General features: G+C 51.7%; 1 protein-coding gene across 6 annotated transcripts in view; it reads right to left on the reverse strand.

The window, feature by feature from the left end:
- Positions 1–2,676: 2,676 nt before the first annotated feature.
- RTEL1 (regulator of telomere elongation helicase 1) overlaps positions 2,677–21,133 on the reverse strand; it is a 1,752,068-nt gene continuing 1,733,611 nt past the window's right edge. For all 6 annotated transcript variants that reach the window (XM_069650890.1, XM_069650893.1, XM_069650896.1 and 3 more), the window contains one exon: positions 2,677–4,256. In XM_069650890.1, coding sequence (XP_069506991.1) covers positions 4,128–4,256 — 129 coding nt within the window. In that variant the 3' untranslated portion in view covers positions 2,677–4,127. The remainder of the gene's footprint in view (positions 4,257–21,133) is intronic.

Raw genomic sequence — 21,133 nt, forward strand, 5'->3', positions numbered from 1 at the left:
TTGCTCTTGCTTGCCTCCTCCTCGTCCCAGTACATAGCTGGTGTTTGTGTGTGTATCAATAGAGGATGTATTTCTCTAGTTAGTCTCTTCGTCGTTCCAGTACCAAACTGATGTCTATTTAGGGGGAAAATGGGAAAGGGATTGACAATAGCCTATAAATGCTTGGGGGACTGTGGACTCATGGTGAAAGGGAAATTGGGCACACCGTGGCTCACCCAATGGTGGCTCATCTCCGCTCCCCAAGTCTCCTCCACTCAGGTATTCCTCCCTCGCATATCCACTCCCAGAGTCAGTATCCAATAGCGACGGCCTTTCTCTGGCCACCTGGGAGGAGGATGTTTTTGGGAAAGTAGTGAGGACGTCCTCAAATTCCTCACAGTATGTAAAGAAATGAACCCCCATCCTCCTGAAAACACCACAGCCAACAGCTTGAAGACTCTTGGGGCTGTTGAAGGACTGAAGGGTAGGACACTGAACTGGTCTCAATGCGAGGCTGCCAAAAGCAAAGACCTTGCATCCCACAGCATCCAGTTTCTTGGTCTTGCTCTCTTTAGGCAAAGAGGAGAAGAAAACATGGCTGAATCTGAAACCATTGCATTGGCCTGCACCAGCAGGGGGGACTAAAACTATAAATCAGAGGGTACCAGTCATTGCTTCTTAGCGAGGTCCCGGAACACAGCCGCAGTGGAAGCAGATTCCTTCCACAGAGTCTAGACAGGGTGAGCAACAGCTGGATTTAAGGGGATGGTCCTGCTCTAAAATGTCTGTATGGTCAAACTGCACCACCGCCTTTGAGGGTGCAGGCAATCAGAGTATATACAACCTTGGGAATGGTCTTCTGGAAAAAGACATGAGGCCTGAAATAGGCAATTTGCAGTTAAACCAACGGCATGCTGCAAATTTGAAACCAGCCCAAGACCCTCATCCTGACTACAGAACTATGGTAAGATCTCCACCTCACCAAAATGCACGTGTTTTAACCCACCCTCCTCATCAAATATCTGCTTCACTTATTAAATAAACAGACTCTGTGAAACTGGAGCAGGCACCAGTGAGGTGGCGATGATAATTTAGGTGATGAATCCGAGAGAACCTGTGCCATGGCAGCCAGGTCCAAAGGCAGAGCTGGGCAGTGGTCGAGACAAGGAGTCTGCACCAGAGGGCCCAGAACCGAAGCTAAAGGGCTGACTTTGCTGGCTTCAAGAAGCACACAGGGTCTTGTCTACACCACTGGTTCTGTAGCTGAAGCCGCTGGGGCCTTGATGAAGAGTCAAGCATGACGCCTGAAGTCCTCGCAGTGCTCACGGGTTGAGGAGCTAGTGGGGAAAGGTAACTCTCCCTTAAGTGGAGACTCCTCAGAGGAATCAAAAGCATCCTGGGAGCTGGAGTGACTACTTTTTTCTGGAAAATGAAGAGTAGTGTTGTCTCCAGGTGGCACTAGTACATTGGGACCTCTTCCTAAGATTCTTCTTGTCATACCTGGCAGATTAAGAAGATCACTCCTCTGGGCAGCTGAAGGCCCCAGATCCTCTTGCAGGAAGGTGACATCAGTGACGTAGACTATCCTCTTCCTTCCCTTATAAAGGAAGATGTGAATCATTGCAACACGATTTAGAAGGGCCTTGCAGTGCGCAGATTGTTAGGATAGGCAACCCTCTGTATCATTCTTCTCAGTAAAGACATAAAAACAGCATTTTTACTCCTGAAATCCCTACAGCCTTTAAAGCCATACATGGTGTTGGGTATGATGCAGTCAGAAAAGGTCAAAAACAATGTGTGTTACCAAAGGAGTTCAATGAGTGGGCGGAAAAAGAAACCAAGGTCATGGGGCATTGCTGGCTCCACATATGCTGCCCGTGATGTCATAATCAGTGTCATGGGAACCCAAAAGGGTCAAGCAGAGCCACACTGTCCTACCCGATGGCTGAAAACGTTTCATTAGACAGCTGGTCCTGGAGAAGCTTTCCAAGTTGAGGAATCTGTGGGAGGAAGGAATATACAGGAAGTGCAGCGCTTCTTCATCCTGGTCTACTGCCTTGCTTTCCTTCGCGGATGTTGTTCGGGATCTAAGGGTTCCACCAGGGTATTAGGATGTAAAGTCTGCTATACAGGAGATGAGCAAGCATTTTCTACTACTGAGTTTATTCTGGGACAGAAACACTGTGGTCATACACTCTTGCACACCTTTAGGGTGAATGGATTGGCAGGACCCGCAGTCTTCGATGTTATGGTAGTGCCCCAAGCGCCAAATGTAGCATCCGTGTGGGTCAGAGATCAACATTAAGAAAAAACACGAGGCAGAAGAAATAGAAAAATACCATCGCTTTTTCGAAACACCAGTACCTGCAGTCAGGCACAAAAGGAATTAAGGTCATGGATTTGTTTAACTCTGTGTAAACACACACACCCGCTAGGATGTTACTTCCGCCACTGAGTGTACCACTTACGCAGTGATGAGGATGGCATGATGCCCTCTAGGGCTATGAAAGAAGTTTACAGACCAGTCTGTGACTGGATGATACTGAAAACAATGTTACATCTGTAGAAGCAAAGTATCAATTAGAAACAAAACTCCTTGAGGCATTTCCAGATAGCTTCTCCCAAGCTGCAAAAGGTAAACACATGATCTACAACAGCAACAGCTTTCGAATATAAAAACCACAGAAAGAATATTACTCAAATTAAATTAACTTTATTATACATTGTTTTTAGTTTATTTTCTCTAAAAGTTCAAGACAGAATGTTCTGCCGTATGAAAGCAGTCTAGATAGAGTGGCCTTGCAAGGGCAAGCAGAAGGCATTATTCCTTATTAGTACCCGACGAGGGTCAATGAGCTCGTTACAAGCAAGCTCATTGACCCTCGCTGGGGCATTAGCCAGCTGACAAGGCTCCCTCACTGCCGCGGCTCCGGGGTTCCTTGCGCGACTGACCGCAATGGAAAGGGACCATGTGTAGTCCCTTCGCCCTGTTGCATGGTGGCCATTATTATTATTTTTTTTAACATAGATTTCAATCGCCGCCATAGAAAGGGAGAAGGCAACTACTTGTAGTCCCTTCTCCCGAATCCCAGCTGCCATTTCTTTTGCTTTCTTTTCTCTAGTCGAGAAATGGTCGCAGGGCCCTTTCCCGACTTGAAAAAAATTGCAATACATACCCCAGTACGACGTGCCATAGTACTATGGGCAATATGACCCTCGGAGGGGGGTCATTACTGGTCGGGTAATACCCCTGGGGGAACTATGGCCCTGGGGACATTAGCCAACCAGTAATGGCCCCCCTCCTAAGGTCATATTGCCTAATTGAAGAGTGTGCAGACAGATGGGTTCTACTATACATAGAACATTGAGTTACTCGTCTCCTCCCACCAATCCAGAGAGCCTCTCTAGAGCGGTAGAGTGGGTTCTATTCCCCATAGAGAAAATACATCGAAAATTACTTGTCTCAGTGAGACCACGAGTAGAGCTAGAAAGATCCTTATCCAAATTTCAATCAACCCACCTAAAGAGGCTGTTTCAATAGCATTGGTCCTTCTCCAGATGATATGTGTACTGATGTGGCCGCCTCTACACAACATCCAGACAGCCATATCCCTCTCAAGATACATCATGTCTAGAAATGGGCCCTAAAGAGAACATTTATGTAAGATCCTGTTTGCCAGAGAGGATGTGTATAGGGGGCTCCTCAGCTACAGACCTTGTTCAGATTTGCCCTCTTAAGAGATCAGGTCTAGAGACTAGTCCATCTCTACAAAATACATTTAACTAACACATCTCCTTGCAAGAGCCACAGATGAGTCCTCTGAAATGAAAAATATATGGACTGCATGCTCATCTACAGATGAGTTATCTCTGGCACATTTTCTGATGTTTCTCCTCTTAGGAGACCAGGTCTACAGACCAGTCAATTTCTCGTAGAATTTTTAGATAACACTCCCCCTTGACAGAAAGCAAGCATCCACATGTTTGCACTTGCTAGAGAATCCAATGAGAAAGGTGAGGATGATTGTTTTCATACGCCACAGAATGGTCCGATTCCTCTTCTTCAGAAAGTACAAATCTGACAAGACAGGCTGTCTTGAAGCTTTTCCTGTTTTTGGTAGAGCAACATTTCATACATTATTTTGGGCCTATGCAGGCATGCATTCATCTTCAGAGTCTAAAACTTTACTGCCATTACAGCTGTTGTCGTGGAAAAAGTCTTGCCTCAGATGCCGCTTCTTGTTGTCAGCGCAACACTTCGGGCATTTCGGAGTGCTCTAATAAAGACATAAAACATTCAATGAATATAAATGCATTACAGAATGGTTTAACTGCATGACAAGAACAGGCTGATGCCTGATCTCTGGCATTCGTGCAAATGACCACATTCAAACAGAAGCTCATTTGCTTTAAAGGGTACATGGCAACCACTTCCTGTTCCTTGTAATTGTAAAAAAATAACTGTTCTGTTGTGATCTATCCTCTACTACTGAAGGCAAAAGGAAGTGAATCTATTTGGATTGAAGATAATGAACAAACAGGGTCTTTCATTTCAGCATAAGGAGCATATGTGTATGACCCAATCAATAACCGATGGTAACAAAGGCACAATACAGTGACATATCCAAGGCTGTGTGTAAGTGGGGCCAGACGTTAAACCCTGCGGCATAGGCTAGGTATCCAAGTGTTCACATCGATATGACTGGCTTGTAAAAATGGGTGCAGACTATGGATGAAACCCTACATAAGGCACAATTCAGGGTGGAGTTGGGCCTCTTTAGCTGTCGAGAGTGGCATACATGCACAAGATGAAGTTGTGGTCACGCCATTTCTAAAAAGGTTGAAGGGGATAGGAGCAAAGAGATGCTCAAGTGAAGGCAAGATTAACTTAAACCAATGACGGGACAGGGAAATGTTAATGTGCATGAAGGGGGCCACATGCATATTATCATGCTAGCTGTACAAGACAATGTCACTCTCCACATTGAAGGGTTGCATAACTGGAAGATCAGCATGTGTATATGGACAGCTTTGCAGGGTGCAATAATTCAGACATATATGTGGCCAGTATTGGCAAAATTTAGTATTAGAAACTATGGGCATAATCAACACTATGCAGAAGTACAGATCTTGAAGAAGGACTATTCCAATAAAGCAGCCAGGCATGATAGCTAGAGACCATGCACCACACAGAGAAGAATGTGAAGAAAAATCATGTGAATGAGTTTAGTGAGACACCAACATTGGGAGAGGGTAAGGGAAAAGCAGGACGAGAGCTGGTAAACGAACGAGAAGGTCAGCAACTGTTATACAATGGCAGTTTATAGAAGGATCGAGCAGGAACATATGAAACATGGAGGCCAGAGCCACAATACAATAAGCCAGACTTAAGAACATATTCCTTCACAAACCTCAGCTCTAAAAAATTGTACTTCATTTCCCTACATTCATAATTATTTTAATGTAAGTGATTGAGCTACATTTCCAAGGAGCACAATTTAGCTTCAAGCAGTTGGCATTCACAGCTGCCTCATACCAGTGGATAGTGTGTGTTGGGCTGTGGCTCTGAATCTGTATTACTTTATATTACAAATCACTGGATGTTGGATTGTGGTAGGATTTCCATGATGCTAAATCACCTCTGATGCGGTGTCTTTACCATGGTTAACCTTCCTTAACTGATAACCATCATGTGCTGGATGTTGCCCTGTGGTTGGACTTTTATGGTGCCAATCACCACCAAGCACTTGATGTTTACTGGTGGTTGGGTTTCCTGCTGCTGATTAACCTCCGGGCATGGGGAGTTGACCTGTAATTTGCCAGTTGCAAATCACTCATCTTACTGCTTGTTGGACTGTGGTAGACCTTCCATAATTCTTGATCTCACAGAAAGAGAAATTACTTACTGTTCTTCCTAGGGATTCTTCTCCTGCATATTCCTCATCATACAGATATTCCCTCCAGTTCTGCTGCTTTGGAAACTTTTCGACAGGCGGACCTTGACCCGGCGGCTGACCGTCGATCCGCCTTGCTCGGCATCTGGTCGTCAGCTCCGGACGGGACATCAGGCATTGTATAAATACCTCGTCACTACGACCTACACCTCAGTTTCCCCCTTTCCCCCCCCCCCCCGAGCACACCACACGGAATAGGAAAACAGAGAGAACCAATGGGATGGCACGGATTCACATGCTCATGAACATTCCCTATCATCACGCTGGGAATCCTTGGTAAAAGAAAAAACAGTTTCACTTTCGTTTATAAACAGTCTTTCTTCTATAAACCAACCAACAAGCTCAGGGTCATACTGCCCCCAGCCAATGACTGCCCTCTCCCTAAGCCCCTCCTCTGGCAGCCATCTTCAGATTTGGCAGCACGTAAAGTGGCAGTATGACCAAGAAGAGCCACAGAGGGGCAGGAGGGAGGGTTCGCATGTGAATCCATGCCAAACCCATGCTGGAGAACAACGGTTACAGATAACTAAGGTGTTCCTTCTCCAGCATGGGGTCTGGCATAGATTCACATGCTCATGAATAAAGAATACATAGCAGTACATACGTACACAACCACGGGAGGTGGCAAGGCTCAACAGAAGCAATTACTCTTACCTCCTCACCAGGCTCACCTTCAAGCTAACAGGTTGCGTAGCACTGCTTGGCTGGCTCTGGACTCCTTCCTGGAATCCCTGTTGACACAGTAGAATTTCGTGAAGGTGTGCGTAGACCTCAACGTAGCAGTCCTGAAGATGTCCAGCAGGGGCACACGAGACCGGAACGCCGTCGTCGCAGCTGGTAGAACGGGCTCTCGGACGGCTATGCAGAGTTCGGTTTGCCAACCGGTGACAGTGAGTGATACAGCCGGAGAGCCTCCTGGAGATGGAAGTCTTGGACAAGGCCTTCCCATGGTTCACAGGACCATAGTTAAATACTAGCAGAAAAACATACTCTGGCAAACGCCGCTACCAGCCCTATAGAATGTAATACCCCAGCCTTCCATTTCTCTCCAGTTTCCCAAGAAACAGTGCTTAACACCATAGATAAACTAAAGGCATCCAACTGCAAAGGAGACAATTTCCCAGCACATTTATTCAAACTATGTGCTCCCACCCTCACCCCTATCATCACCAATTTTGTCAATGCAGCCTTCAGTTGCAATCTGGTCCCGACCAGCATCGGGTCACACCATTACTAAAAGAAGCTTTCGCTGGACCCGCTAATTCCGACCAACTATAGGCCTATAACTACAGTCCCATTCCTTCACAGAATTATTGACAAAATAGCATATAACCAAATACAAACCCACCTCGAACAGAACAAACTCCTAGGAGCCAGACAATCCGGGTTCAGACCGAACCATAGTACCGAAACCGCTCTCACTGACCTCAAAATCCAAATAGACACCATCAGAGACTCAAGTAAAATGGTCATATTGCAGCTGCTGGACTTATCAGCAGCGTTTGACCTTTTAGACCATGACAAACTCTGTGACACATTAGCCAAAGATTTCAGTTTCTCTACCGATGCCACCCTCTGGATCAAATATTTTCTAGCTGAACGAACATCCAGAGTCGCCATTGGGAAAGATGCGGCTGACCCCCATAGCGGTTCGCATCGGAGTACCCCAAGGATCATGCCTCTCCCCTACCTTGTATAATGCCTATGCCAAACTCCTTTCTCAGCATTAGAAGATATGGGTGTCATCCACACAAATTTTGCAGATGACACCCAGATCCTTATCCCAATCACTGGGTATTACGCCCAAGATACCCAGTCCATTAACAAAATCTACGCTATCATTCAAAACTGGATGGCAACGAACAGTCTCTGTCTCAATGATGAGAAGACTGAGGTTCTCATCGTAGGATCCCAATCTAGAATAGGCTCTCTCCATCTTGATTACACACACATCAATATCGACGGCACCTTGATACCAGTACTCAAGCAAGTCAAAACTCTTGGCATTTATCTAGATGCCAATCTCACCATGTGTAAACACATCTCAGCCCGTCAATTCCTTACACCCGCCAATTGTATAACACTAGCCAGAGCGTTGATATTAACCAAGCTTGACTACTATAACATCCTACTTCTAGGAACTTCTAATGCCAATACAAGTAAACTACAATTGCTGCAGAATAAAGCTCTTAGAGCGGCTTTAGGCATAAAGAAATCAGACCATATCTCTAACATTAGGCGAGAAAATCATTGGCTGCCTATCAAAGCCAGAATCATTTTCAAAACCTTATGTGTTGTATATAAATCTCTCACTAACCAAGCCCCCAGTTACCTTAACAATGCTATAAAGAAAAAAAACTACCAACAAAGCCCTCAGATCTAATAATCAGGCACTACTAGAAATTCTGCGTCACAAAAGCACCAAAGCAGGAGGGAGCAGTTTCAGAGTCCTGGCCCCTACCCTGTGGAACTCCCTACCACTCAGAATCAACAATGAGGAAACCATTGCTAGCTTAAAAAAAAAATCACTGAAAACATGGTTGTTTAACAAAAACTGATTGACTAGACCTTCATGTTCCCAGTACTGATTCACCTTACTAACTGACTATCCATGAACTATGTAGGACCTCACTCAGAATTACTTTATTAAAATTGTAACTACACTGTTTTTATGACCCAATTTGCGCCACTGTTATTCTAATTGTTTTACTGTAACATTGTATAACAAATTTGATAAGCTGTCTGTAACCTCGCCGTGATACCCAAGGGTCTGGGTGTGTAATACATTAAATAAATAAATAAACACCAAGGGCTTGTTGAGATGAAATTCCGATGGAACCTTGGGCATAAAGGACGGGTGTGTCCGCAGCACCACCCTCGTCTCGTTTGCAGGACAGGGCCTGGATCTCACCTACACTCCTAGCAGAGGTGATGGCCACGAGAAAAGCTGTCTTCCAAGACAGGAACTTAAGCAGAGATTGATGCATCGGCTTTGAATGGGGCCCCCATGAGCCTAGTCAGTACCATGCTGAGTTCCCATGCAGAGCAGGCGCCTTCACCGGCAGGAACAAATAGAACAGTCCTTTGATGAACTCCTTCACTAGACGGTGCGACATAAGAAAAGAACGTCCCGGAGACCTGGTGTAGCGGGAGATAGCCGCCAGATGCACCTTGATGGAGGCGTGCGCCAGCTCCGACTTAGCCAACGATAACAAATATGGAAGGAATTGGGGGGCCGTGACCCGCAGAGGTTTAATCTTCTGCGAACGACACCGAGTCGCGAAACGCTTCCATTTGTGTCCGCAACACTTCAGAGTCGAGGACACCCTGGCCTTGGCAACGACCTCCCTGCAGTCCGCAGGCAGCCTGTACCCACCAAACTCTAATGCTGCAGGAGCCATGCCTTCAGGTTCAGCGATCCTTGGTTGTGGTGCAGGATTGCACCTCCTTCCGTGGCGAGAAGATCCGCAACCACTGGCAGCTTGACTGGAGGGGACCCTGACATTCTGAGAAGGTCTCGGGTACCAGATTTGCCTCGGCCACGCTGGCTCGGATCAATCTGCACCGGCTGAGTTGACTGATGACTGTAAGGAGCAGCGACAACGGAGGAAACGCGTACAGGAACAGGCCTGCCCAAGTGAAGGAGAATGCGCCCTCCATACTACCCGGCTGGGGGAACCTGCTGGCGAACCTCCGGCACTTGGTCGCCGTCGCAAATAGATTGATCTGGGGACTGGCCCACCTGAGAAAGAGGTTGTCCACTTGATCCTGCCGAAGCTCCCACTCATGGCAAGAGCGCAGCTCTCTGCTGAGGGCATCAGCGATGTTGTTCTTGACTCCTGCCAGTTGAAAAGGAACGAGGAACATCCCCTGGGGGACTGCCCAGTGCCACAAATCCAGAACGCCGGACATCTGGTGCCTCCCTGCTTCCAGATGTAAAACATTGTGGTGGTATTGTCCGTGAAGACCCTCACCACTTTGCTCTTGGAGGACGGGAGAAATGATTTTAGGGCCCAAAACACAGCCCGTAGTTCCAGTACGTTGATGTGTAGCGCCTTCTCCTCCAGCAGCCACAGTCCTCTGACGTGGAGACGTCCGGTGTGTGCTCCCCATCCTTCCAGGGAAGCGTCCGTTGTGACCGTCTCCTGGGATGGAGGGCTCTGGAAGTCTGTGCCCCTGGCGACAGATTGCACGCCCCACCACCTTATCACTCGATGGAACTCCTTGTCGAGCACACGCTGTCCTTGAAGCTTCCGGGCACCTGGATCCAAAGGGAGTCCAGGAATTCATCTGCAACCTGCAGAGCTGGATCAGGTAGATACACGACATCATGCCGAGCAGCAAATTGATGGTCCTCGCCATTGCGATCTTCAGTGCTAACAGCTGTTGCACCTTGCCCAAAATGGTTGCTATCCTCTCTTCCGATGGAGCAGCCAGGCAGGATACCATGTTGAGCCTGGACCCCAGGAACAGCGGGTTCTGTGATGGAGCCCAGCAGGATTTAGCATAGTTCACTGAAAAACCCCATATCCGTCGGCAGCCGGATGGTCCTCTCCGTGTGATCGACGGCGATGTCCCTTGACCTGGCCCGAATGAGCCAGTCATCAAGGCACGGGTAAACATGAATTCCCTGTAGTCGCAGATGGGCCGCCACTGGAGCCAGGCACTTCGTAAAGACTCTGGGTGCCGACTTCAGTCCGAAGGGGAGAGCCTTGAACTGGTAGTGCTTCCCTTGTACAGCAAAGCGCAGGAACTTGCAATGTTTTCCGTGAATGGGGACGTGGAAGTACACGTCCTCTAGAACCAACGACGACAAAGTGTTCCTCCAGTTGGCTGAGCACGTGCTGCACGTGGCCATCCTGAATTTCTGGGACTTGATGTACTTGTTGAGTCGTCGTAGATAGAGTATGGTCCTCCAGCCCACAGTCGACTTTCTTACCAGAAAGTACCTTGAGTATACTCCGGAGCATCGGAGTCGCTTCGGAACCAGCTCCATCGCCCCTTTTCTTAACATGGCCTGAACCTCCAGCAACAGCTGAGGGATGTGTTGCTCCTGCCGGGCCGCTGTGGGCGAGATCGTACAGCACCCATCGATCGGTGGAGAGGTTCTCCAGCATGGGGTCTGGCATGGATTCACATGCTCATGAATATTCCCCATCGTCAGGCTGGGAATCCTCGGTAAAGAAAAAAACCAGTATCAGTTTCGTTTCTGATCTGTCTTTCGTAGTAATAACCAATCACTGGTCTCTGCGTCATACTGACCACAGCCAATGACTGCCCTCTACCTAAGCACCGCCTCTGGCAGCCATCTTCAGATTTTTACCGCACGTTCATGTGTTGGGATCCTCGTGCTATTGCTCTCGAGCGTTAGTGCTATTTTTTCACATTTTTTCTCAAAAACTTCGTTTTTTTTCGGTCAAAAGAGCCTCAAGCTCCACCGACTCTCCATCCGATCAACGGGGACCCGTGTCGGATTCGTCTGCGCCCCTCAAGGGTGAAGATTTCGTCGAGCTACGCTTTTGGAGGACTCCAGAAGTTTCTCAGGCCCGGACATGGCCCAGGAGAAGGGAAGCTCGACGCCCGGAAAGCTGTTCAGGATCTGCCCTGGATGCCAGCTGCAGAACGTCTTTAAGGAGGACGAACACTCCTTGTCTCTACTGCTTACATGAGGACAAGACGCACGTGGAGAAGGACTGTGCGTTTTGCGGCAATATGTCGGAGCGGACCATGAAGGACCGCCATCAACGTCTCGCCAACTGGCTGGAAGGGAAGAGCCCGTCAGGCGAGAAGAGGAGGAAGAAATCCGAGCGGTCTTCTAAGACCTTTGAGGACGCCCCGGCGACGGGGGTCCAACACAAGGCCAAGCACTGTGAGTCCGCTGGCACCGGGAGCGCCGAACGGTCGGGCTCTACGGGCGCCAGGCAGGGCGCACCCTCCCCGGCACCTTCAGCCACGAGCCAACGCTCTGGGTCGGGTAAGAGGAAGGGCGAGCACCCGGCGAAGCTCCTGGAGAGGCCCCGGTCGAGCTCGAAGGCCCCATCGGAGGGGGAGCGAGGCAGTGTCCCCCCTCTCAAGGATAAGGCGGTGAGCGCACCTAAGGTGGTGAAGGCCTTAATCCATCCGGCCAAGCCCTCTATCGATACTGTCGCGGCGGCCCTGGCTCAGCCTGTGGAGGCTACACCAGTGGTGGCGACCTCGGGGCTCAGAATCTCCCTGCCACCTCGGAGGGAGTCCTCTTTTGTGCCCATCGATAGGACCCCGTGAAACCCCCGGCGGGGAAGAAAAAGGGGGGGCAGGGCGTCATCGTAGATTCGGACTCAACCTCAGAGGTAGAGCTGATTGAGGTCTTAAGCCACGGCCTTGGCGTGGAAGAAGACCGGCCCGTCGGGATGGATCCCGACGCAGGTGACGACGACATCGTCGAGGGTGCCGACGGGGCCCCTGATCGCCCGTTGGATTCCCCTCTGCCAGTGCCGCAAGACAACTCGGCGGCCATTTTGTTGGCTATACAGTCCTTATGTTCAGAGATAAGGACGAGACTACCGTTGCCGACGGAGGAACCTCTCCCGTCGGGGGATCCTGAACCGGGACCTTCTGGTGCTCCCCCGCCCAAGAAAAGAAGGATTCACCCTCCACCTCATTTTCAGCCGTCGCGCCCCGTACAGCCCTCCTCCCCGTCCACCCGAGGGGATGATACGGGGACTGACACGGCAGCGACGGGTACGGACGACGAGGTATACGACGAGGATCTACCGTCGTCACCTCCCACCAGGGCTTCTCCGCCCGACGAGATTGGATCGTTCCACTCCATGATCGCCAGGGCATCCGAGCTTTTCCAACTCTGCCCTGAGGAAAAGAAAGGATTCCTTTATCAACGGCGCGAGGCCAAGAGGAAGACTGTCCTCGCGGTGCCTCTACTGGACGACATTTGGGATGAGGGCCTCGCCCTCCTCAAGAACCCTTCCACGACGCCAGCTAGAAGAGACCGGTACGAGAAGAAGTACCGGGTCCCGGACGCGGCCCCCCTGTGCCTCCGGGCGCAGCCTACCCCGGACTCCGTCGTCTCCGCGGCGGCCAGGAAGAAAGCGGGGGGGGGGGGGGTGCGGCCTCCACATCGACTTCCGCACCGGACGGCGAGGGAAAGAAATTGGACGCTATGGGACGCAGGGTCATCTCGTCTGCAGCGACGACTATTAAAGCGGCCAACGCCTTGGCTATCGTGGCCCGCTACGACAGGGAGCTATGGCACAAACTGGCTCCCCTGCTGGACTTCCTACCGGACGACAAGAGGGCGGATGCCCTGGAGATCCTACAGGAAGGCGAGGTGGCGTCGGACCACGTCATCACTATTGCGACGGACATCGCCGACACTGGGTTTCGTCAGTTGGGCAACGGCGTGTGCCTTAGGCGGCGTGGATGGCTCAAGGCTACGGACTTCTGTCAAGACGTACAGACCAGAGTCCTGGACATGCCGTTCGATGGGAACAACCTGTTTGGGAAAACAGTGGACGATTCCCTTCAGGCCATTAAAGCGGACACTGAGACGGCCCTGGCCCTTGGGGTTCTGCAGCAACGACAGACGCCCTTTCGGAGCAGCGGAGGCAAGGGCGCGTCCAAAGGTTCCGGCGGCGGTTTCTCCACCTACCGTCAAGCGGCCCGCTCGTCGTCTCAGGAGGCCTACAGAGGACGAGGCAAGTCTGGCGGACCCCGCCGTCGTCGCCAAGGAGGTCAAGGCGGCAAAGCCTCGTCGAAACAGGATTGAACCGGCCGTGGGGTCGGGCCCCCACCGAAGCACCCCGGTGGGAGGCCGGCTGGCGAGCTTCGTCAGCGTGTGGGAGTCCATCTCCACCGACCGTTGGGTGCTGGACGCCTTAGCCCGGGGACACGCGCTCGAGTTTCAAAGAAGGTGCCCGCGCGTCCCCCCCGTGGCCAGGAAAGAGCTTCACGTCCCTCAGCTTCTCCTGGAGGTAAAGGCGATGCTCAGGAAGGGCGTCATCGAACTCGTCCCAAAGAGGCTTCGGGGCTCCGGAGTTTACTCGAGATACTTCCTCGTGAAGAAGAAGACGGGAGGATGGCGCCCCATCCTAGACCTGCGACGTCTGAACAAGTTCATCAAGGCGCAGAAGTTCCGGATGGTCACCCTCCAGCACGTCCTAGGGCAGCTGGAGGAAGGAGACTTCCTGTCGTCGTTGGATTTGGAGGATGCCTACTTCCATATTCCCATCCTAAAGGGGCACCGAAAATTCCTCAGGTTTGTGGTCCAAGGGCGTCACTACCAGTTCAAAGCCCTCCCATTCGGACTACGGTCGGCACCCAGGGTATTCACCAAGTGCCTTGCACCGGTGGCGGCGCAGCTGCGCCGCGAGGGGATCCACGTCTACCCCTACCTGGACGACTGGCTCATCCGAGCCAAGACGAGGGAGCTCGCCGTGGAGCACACGGCAAGGACCGTCCAACTTCTCACGGACCTGGGATTCTCCGTGAACTACGCCAAGGCCCACCTGGTACCCGCGCAAAACGCACTGTTTCTGGGAGCGAAGCTCGACACAGTGTCCCTTCAGGCCTCCCCGTCGGAGGAAAGGACCAGGTCCATCCTGGGCAAGGTACAGCAGATGTTGGTTTCCGACGCGGCCAAGGTGAGGTCCATCAAGTCCCTCCTCGGAATGATGTCTTCTTGCATCTACCTCATTCCCATGTGCAGGCTCCGGATGCGCCCGTTGCAGGAGTTCCTGGACGCGCGCTGGATCCAAACGACGGGCGGCTTCGAGGAGAGGATCACACTCGACGAGAGTTTCCGCCGAGCGGTCCGGTGGTGGGGCAACCGCGCGCATCTGACGGCGGGCATGGACTTCCAGACCCCAGACCACCAGGAGACAGTGACCACGGATGCCTCCCTGGAAGGGTGGGGAGCGCACACCGAAAATCTGCACGCGAGAGGCCTTTGGCTCCCGACGGAGAAGTTCCTCCATATCAACGTCCTGGAGCTCCGTGCATTGTTCTGGGGCCTCAGGTCCTTCCTTCCGTCCCTCAAGGGCAAGGTGGTGAGGATCTTCACCGACAACACCACCATCATGTTTTACATCAGGAAACAGGGTGGAACCAGGTCTCCAGCGCTGTCCAAGGAGGCACAGGACCTGTGGCATTGGGCCGTCGCCCAAAGGATGTTTCTGGTGCCGTTTCATCTGGCAGGGATAAAAAACACCATCGCCGACTCACTCAGCAGGGAGCTGCGCTCGTGCCACGAGTGGGAACTACGGCAGGATCTAGTGGATCGCCTCTTCCGACGGTGGGGCACACCCCAGATCGACCTGTTCGCGACGGCGACGAACTCCAAGTGCCGGAGGTTCGCCAGCAGGTTTCCCCAGGCGAGGAGCATGGGCGATGCCTTCTCGTTCCCCTGGGAGGGCCTGTTCCTCTACGCGTTCCCTCCTTTGCCACTGCTAATCCGGCTCGTCAACCAGCTCAAGAGGTCACGGTGCGTGGCCGAGGCAGATATGGTTCCCGGACCTTCTGGACTTGTCAGCGTCCCCGCCAATCAAGCTGCCGGTGGACGCGGATCTACTCCCCAGGGAAGGAGGCGCCATCCTCCACCACGACCCGGAATCGCTGAACTTGCAGGCCTGGCTCCTGCAGCGCTAGAGTTTGGAGGATACGACATACCGGCCGACTGCAGAGAGGTTCTTGCAAAGGCCAGGGCGTCCTCGACTCTTAGATAACCTCTTCCATTTGTGTCCGTAGCATTTGTCTGGTGCCATGCACAGAAGATTAACCCTCTACGGATTACGGCTCCCCAGGTACTGCCGTACCTGCTGACGCTGGCCAAAGCTGGCCAAAGATTCATCTTGCTGCGATCTCCCGATACACCAGAACCACGGGTCGGACGTCCTTGTGGTCTCATCGTCTGGTGAAAGAGTTCATGAAGGGACTGTTCAGATCGTTCCCGCCGGTGAAGGCGGCGGCCCCGGCGTGGGAGCTCAACGTGGTGCTGACCAAGCTCATGGGACCTCCGTTCGAGCCTCTGCACTCGGCCCGTTGAAGTTTCTGTCGTGGAAAACAGCGTTTCTTGTGGCCATCACCTCCGCACGAAGGGTGGGAGAGATCCAGGCCCTTTCCTGCAAGGCCCCGTACTTGACTTTTCACGACACGAGGGTAGTGCTCAGGACGCACCCCTCCTTCATGCCCAAGGTACCGTCGGACTTCCATCTCAACGAACCCTTGGTGTTGCCTGTGTTCTTCCCGTCGCCTTCGTCGCCGGCTGAGAGGACTTTGCACTCGCTGGATGTGGCTAGAGCGCTGAAGTTCTACGTGGACCGCACGAAGTGTTTTCGGAAGACGTCACAACTCTTTGTGAACTTTGGACCTGTCAATCAGGTGAAGGCTCTCTCGAAGGCTTCCATTTCCAGATGGCTCTCCGGCTGTATCATGTACTGTCATCGGTTGGCAAACCGACCGCTGCCTGGCCGTCCGAGAGCCCATTCCACCAGAGCGATTGCAGCTACCACGGCGTTCCTTTCTGGTGTGCCCCTGCTGGACATATGCAGGGCTGCTACGTGGAGGTCGACGCACACCTTCACGAAATTCTACTGCGTCGATCGGGATTCCAGGGAGGAGTCCAGGGTCGGCCAAGCAGTGCTGCGCAACCTGTTCGCCTGAGGTGAGCCTGGTGAGGAGGTAAGATTGCTTGATGTTGAGTTTGATGTAATGCTTAATGTTGAGCCTTTGCCACCTCCCGTGGTTGTGCATGTGTGTACTGCTATGTATTCTTTATTCATGAGCATGTGAATCCATGCCAGACCCCATGCTGGAGAAGGAACAAGTTACTTACCTGTAACTGTTGTTCTCCAGCATGGGTCTGGCATGGATTCACATGCGAACCCTCCCGCCTACCCCTCTGCGGCTCTTCACTTGGTCATACTGCCACTTCACGTGCTTCCAAATCTGAAGATGGCTGCCAGAGGCGGTGCTTAGGTAGAGGGCAGTCATTGGCTGTGGTCAGTATGACGCAGAGACCAGTGATTGGTTATTACTACGAAAGACAGATCAGAAACGAAACTGATACTGGTTTTTTTCTTTACCGAGGATTCCCAGCCTGACGACGGGGAATATTCATGAGCATGTGAATCCATGCCAGACCCATGCTGGAGAACAACAGTTACAGGTAAGTAACTTGTTCCTTTTCCCACACGCTGACGAAGTTCGCTGGAGTGCAGAGGTGGGAGCCTGACGTCTCAGCCGGTTCAGTCCTGCTTGGAGGCCGGCGCACCACCCTGGGAGCCTTGAAGACGACAGAGGCCACCTCCGAAGGCCTTGGAACGACCCCTCTAGGCTTCCCAGGTCGTGGAATGGGAGGGTTGGAGGTAAGAGGACAATCCACCACCGAAACTCTTCGAAGACCTACCCGACTTCCCTCCTGAAGGGCGAAAGGACGGACGGTGCTGTTGCAGTGTGCCCAGGGCACGGGCCGTCTCTGTGTCGGTCTTGATGGCCTGAAGAGATTCATAGACTGCCTTGCCTAAAAAGGTGGCCCCCCCAAACGGCATGTCCAGGACCTTTGTCTGGACCTCGTCTGAAGTGTGTGACATTCAGCCAGCCACGACGATGGAGGCAAACTCTGTTTCCCATCTGGCGGAACCCTGTGTCTGCAATGTCCAGGGCCATGGTGATGGCGTGGTCCGACGCCACCTTGCCTTCCTGAAGGATCTCCATTGCCTCTACCCGCTTGTACTCGGGGAGGAAAACGAGGATCGGAGCCATCTTGTACCATAGCTCCCAGTCATACTGGGCCAGGATCGCTAAGGCGTTGGCCACCTTGACCGTTGTCACTGCAGAGTAAATTACCTTTCACCCCACAGCGTCAAACTTCTTTCCCCTCGTTGTCCCGGGGGCAGAGGCTGATGACAACGGGTTGGCCGACTTCTTCCTAGCCGTAGATGAGACCACTGAGTCCGGCGATGGTTGTGACCGCAGACATTTGGGGGCAGATTCCGGCACCCAGTATTCCTTTTCTAGATGGTCCCTCTTGCCCTGGGGCTGAGGCGGGGTTCTTCAACAGCGCCAGCCCCTCATCCCAGACATCGTCCAGGAGCGGAACCGAAAGAATGGTCTTCCTTTTCGCCTCCGGCCGCTGATACTGGAAACCCTCCTTCTCTTCTGGGGTGAGTTGGATGAGCTCTGACACACGGGCGATCATGGAGTGGAAGGAACCCAGTTCGTCTGGTGGAGAAACCCTTGGTGGCGGAGAGATTCCGCCAACGTCGTCAGTATCCGTCGTCGCTGTGTCCGTTCCCGTATTCCTAGGGGTCGGGGGGGCAGTGACAGTTGGAGTGGAGGTGTAGGGTGTCTCCTCCTTTTCTTCAGTGGTGGTGGCCGCGGTGTCAACCTGTGGTGTTGCTGGTGTTGCCGTCGGCATCCTCTTCTGAATCTCTGACACCAGTCTGGAGGGTCAAAAGAATATCCTGCGACAGATCTCTGGGAGGTGCCTGCGAAACAAGGTCGAAGGGCCCAGTGCCTACGTCGTCCCCGCCGATGTTGTCGCCTCCGGCGGGCATCTCCTCGTTGTCACCCCCCTCCTGCTGGATGGTGTAGATGGAAGCTATGTCCTCCTCGACTGTATCAGTGCCCTGGAGCTCTTCCACGCCCCCGTTTTCTTTGCTTACTGAGGGGTCGGATTCGGGCTAAGGTCGGGCATCCTCTTATCTGGAGTCTTCTCCATCAGTTTGGCCGAAGCCTCCCGACTGTGAGGAAGAGCCACCCTGGCCGCCACCGGGGTACCCTGGACCGGGTCACCCCCTTTCGCCTTCGAGAAGAGCGGTAGCAACCATCTCGATGGAAGAGGACGATTTGAATCGGACCACCTGGGCCTTAACTGGCAGACTGGATACCTTGTCCTGCTTGGCCTTCTCTGGCTTCTCTCGCAGCTTTCCCAGGGTAGCGGACTTCCTCTTTGATGAAGAACTGGAGCGAAGGCTGGAGATCGAGGCTGATGGAGACTATGAACGTGCCCTGACCGTCATGGGACCCGCTTGCGCAGCGACCCCAAAGGAAGCGGACTCGCAGTGCTTGGCCTTGTTTTGGGCCCCCATGGATCGAGAGCCCTCAAAGGACATAGAAGCCCGCTCTGGCTGGCTGGATCCGGATGAGGCATGCTCCCGTGGATCACATGGGGTAGAGGCCCTGGCTTTGAGCCACGGCGCCAGTCCAACATTCCGATCCTTCATCGTGCGCTTGGAAAAGCCATGGCAGATCTCGCAATCTTCTTCCTTGTGCGTCGGGTGAAGACAATAAAGGCACTGGGAATGCTTGTCATCTGTGAAAACATTCCGCAAACCGCAGCTGGCGCAGAGCTTGAAGACATAATCCGGCTCGGTGTAGGCCTGATGGCATTCTGGAAACATCCAAGAAGAAAACACTTGATGATTTTGCCCTTGAGTGGCGATGAAAGTTGCCGAAAAATAGATCCCCATTAATCGGATGAATAAAAGATGGAGCACACGGGCTCGATTGAACAAAATAGGGTTTTCCTAGCCAAAAAAGCGCGAAAAAATGCAAAAACCTCTAAGAGCGAAACGCGAGGACTCCCAACAATTGAACGTGCAGTAAAAATCTGCCAGTGGAGGGGCTTAGGGAGAGGGCAGTCATTGGCTGGGGCAGTATGACCCAGAGCTCAGTCATTGGTTTATAGGCAAAAGACAGTTTATAAACAAAAGTTAAACAGTTTTTTCTTTTAACGAGGATTCCCAGCCTGACGCCGGGGAATATTCATGAGCATGTGAATCTATAGACCTTGGGAGGAGGAACAATTGCAACAAACATTACAAGTAATGTTAGAAAAATCTTTATTTTTTTTTAAGAAAACTGTGCCAGGAAAGACAGAAAACAGACACTGAGGACCATCACTAAGCCAACGTGAAAGAGAAGAGGCGCACCAACCACTGGCTTTCTGAGCGGGGATGGTTGGGAGATGAGCAATCTGCGGGAGAAGAATCCATTGAAAGAACATTACGTTAAGTAATCTCTCCTTCAATGGACTGCATTTCTCCCGCAGATTCCTCATCTGGTAGACTCCCAAAGCAGTAGATGAAGGAGGCGGGCAGAAGTTATACTAATAGATTTTGCAGCACTGCCCTGCCAAAACACGCATCAGCTGCACGAGCCACATCCAGGCTACAGTGCTTGGCAAAAGTATTGAGGGATGACCATGTCACAGCACGACAAATCTCCTGAACAGGGACTCCCCTCTGTAATGCTGTTGACGCTGAGACCGCCCATGACGAATGGGCCTTGATGCCTGCTGGTAATTATTTCCCAGCAAACTGGTAGCATTAAGCCATGTAGAAAATTATCCAGCGGAATAAAGTCTGCTTGGTTATGGGCAGGCCCTTACAGGCTAAGGAAAAGGCCCACAAAGAGCTGGTATGCTCTCCTGAAATCAGCTGTCCTGCAATATAACAACGTCCTTTTCGGGTCTAGGCGATTTAACTGTTCCTCCTGCTTAGAAGGGTTCGGAAGAGGGAAGAAGACCAGAAGGTTGATGGAGTGCGACAGGTGGAATTTAGAGACAACCTTGGGAAGGAAGCTAGCCCTTACCCGGAGTGAGACTTTCTCCTGGAAAAAACGCAAGGGTGGCTTACAGCATAAGGCCTGCAGTTCCCTCAACCACCTAGTGGCTGCAATTGTCACAAAAAAGCTTGTTTTCAAAGAAAGAAGTCTTCATGGAAATGTATTCATAGGCTCGAAGGGAGTCGTCATCAGAAATGTTAGTACCAGATTAAGGTTCCAATCTGGGACAACAAAGGGAGTTGGCAGAAACGTATTCACGAGGCCTTTCAGGAATTGTGCCATTACTGGGATCGTAAAAAATGAACCTTGATCCGGGGATAACTTAAACACAGACAAGGCTGTCAAATAACCTTTGACCATGGAGGCCTGCTGAGGCCAGTGACAGAAGGAACTCCATCACTGTAGTGGTAGGGCAAGAGATGGGGTCAATCTCACGTTCCCTGCACCACGCCTCAAATCTTCTCCATATGCACACGTATAAAGATCTTGAAGACTGTCTGCGTGCAGCCAGAAACACTTCAAGTACTTCCTGAGAGAGGTCCCAATCATCATTTCTAATCCTCTCAAGAGCCACGCATGTATGTTGTGGGATTCCGGAGTCGGTGGAGTATCCGACCTTCCGACTGGGTTAGGAGATCCAG

The sequence above is a fragment of the Ambystoma mexicanum genome, chromosome 3p (genome assembly GCF_040938575.1).
Source record: "Ambystoma mexicanum isolate Mex_15411 chromosome 3p, UKY_AmexF1_1, whole genome shotgun sequence".
Classification (NCBI taxonomy): domain Eukaryota; kingdom Metazoa; phylum Chordata; class Amphibia; order Caudata; family Ambystomatidae; genus Ambystoma; species Ambystoma mexicanum.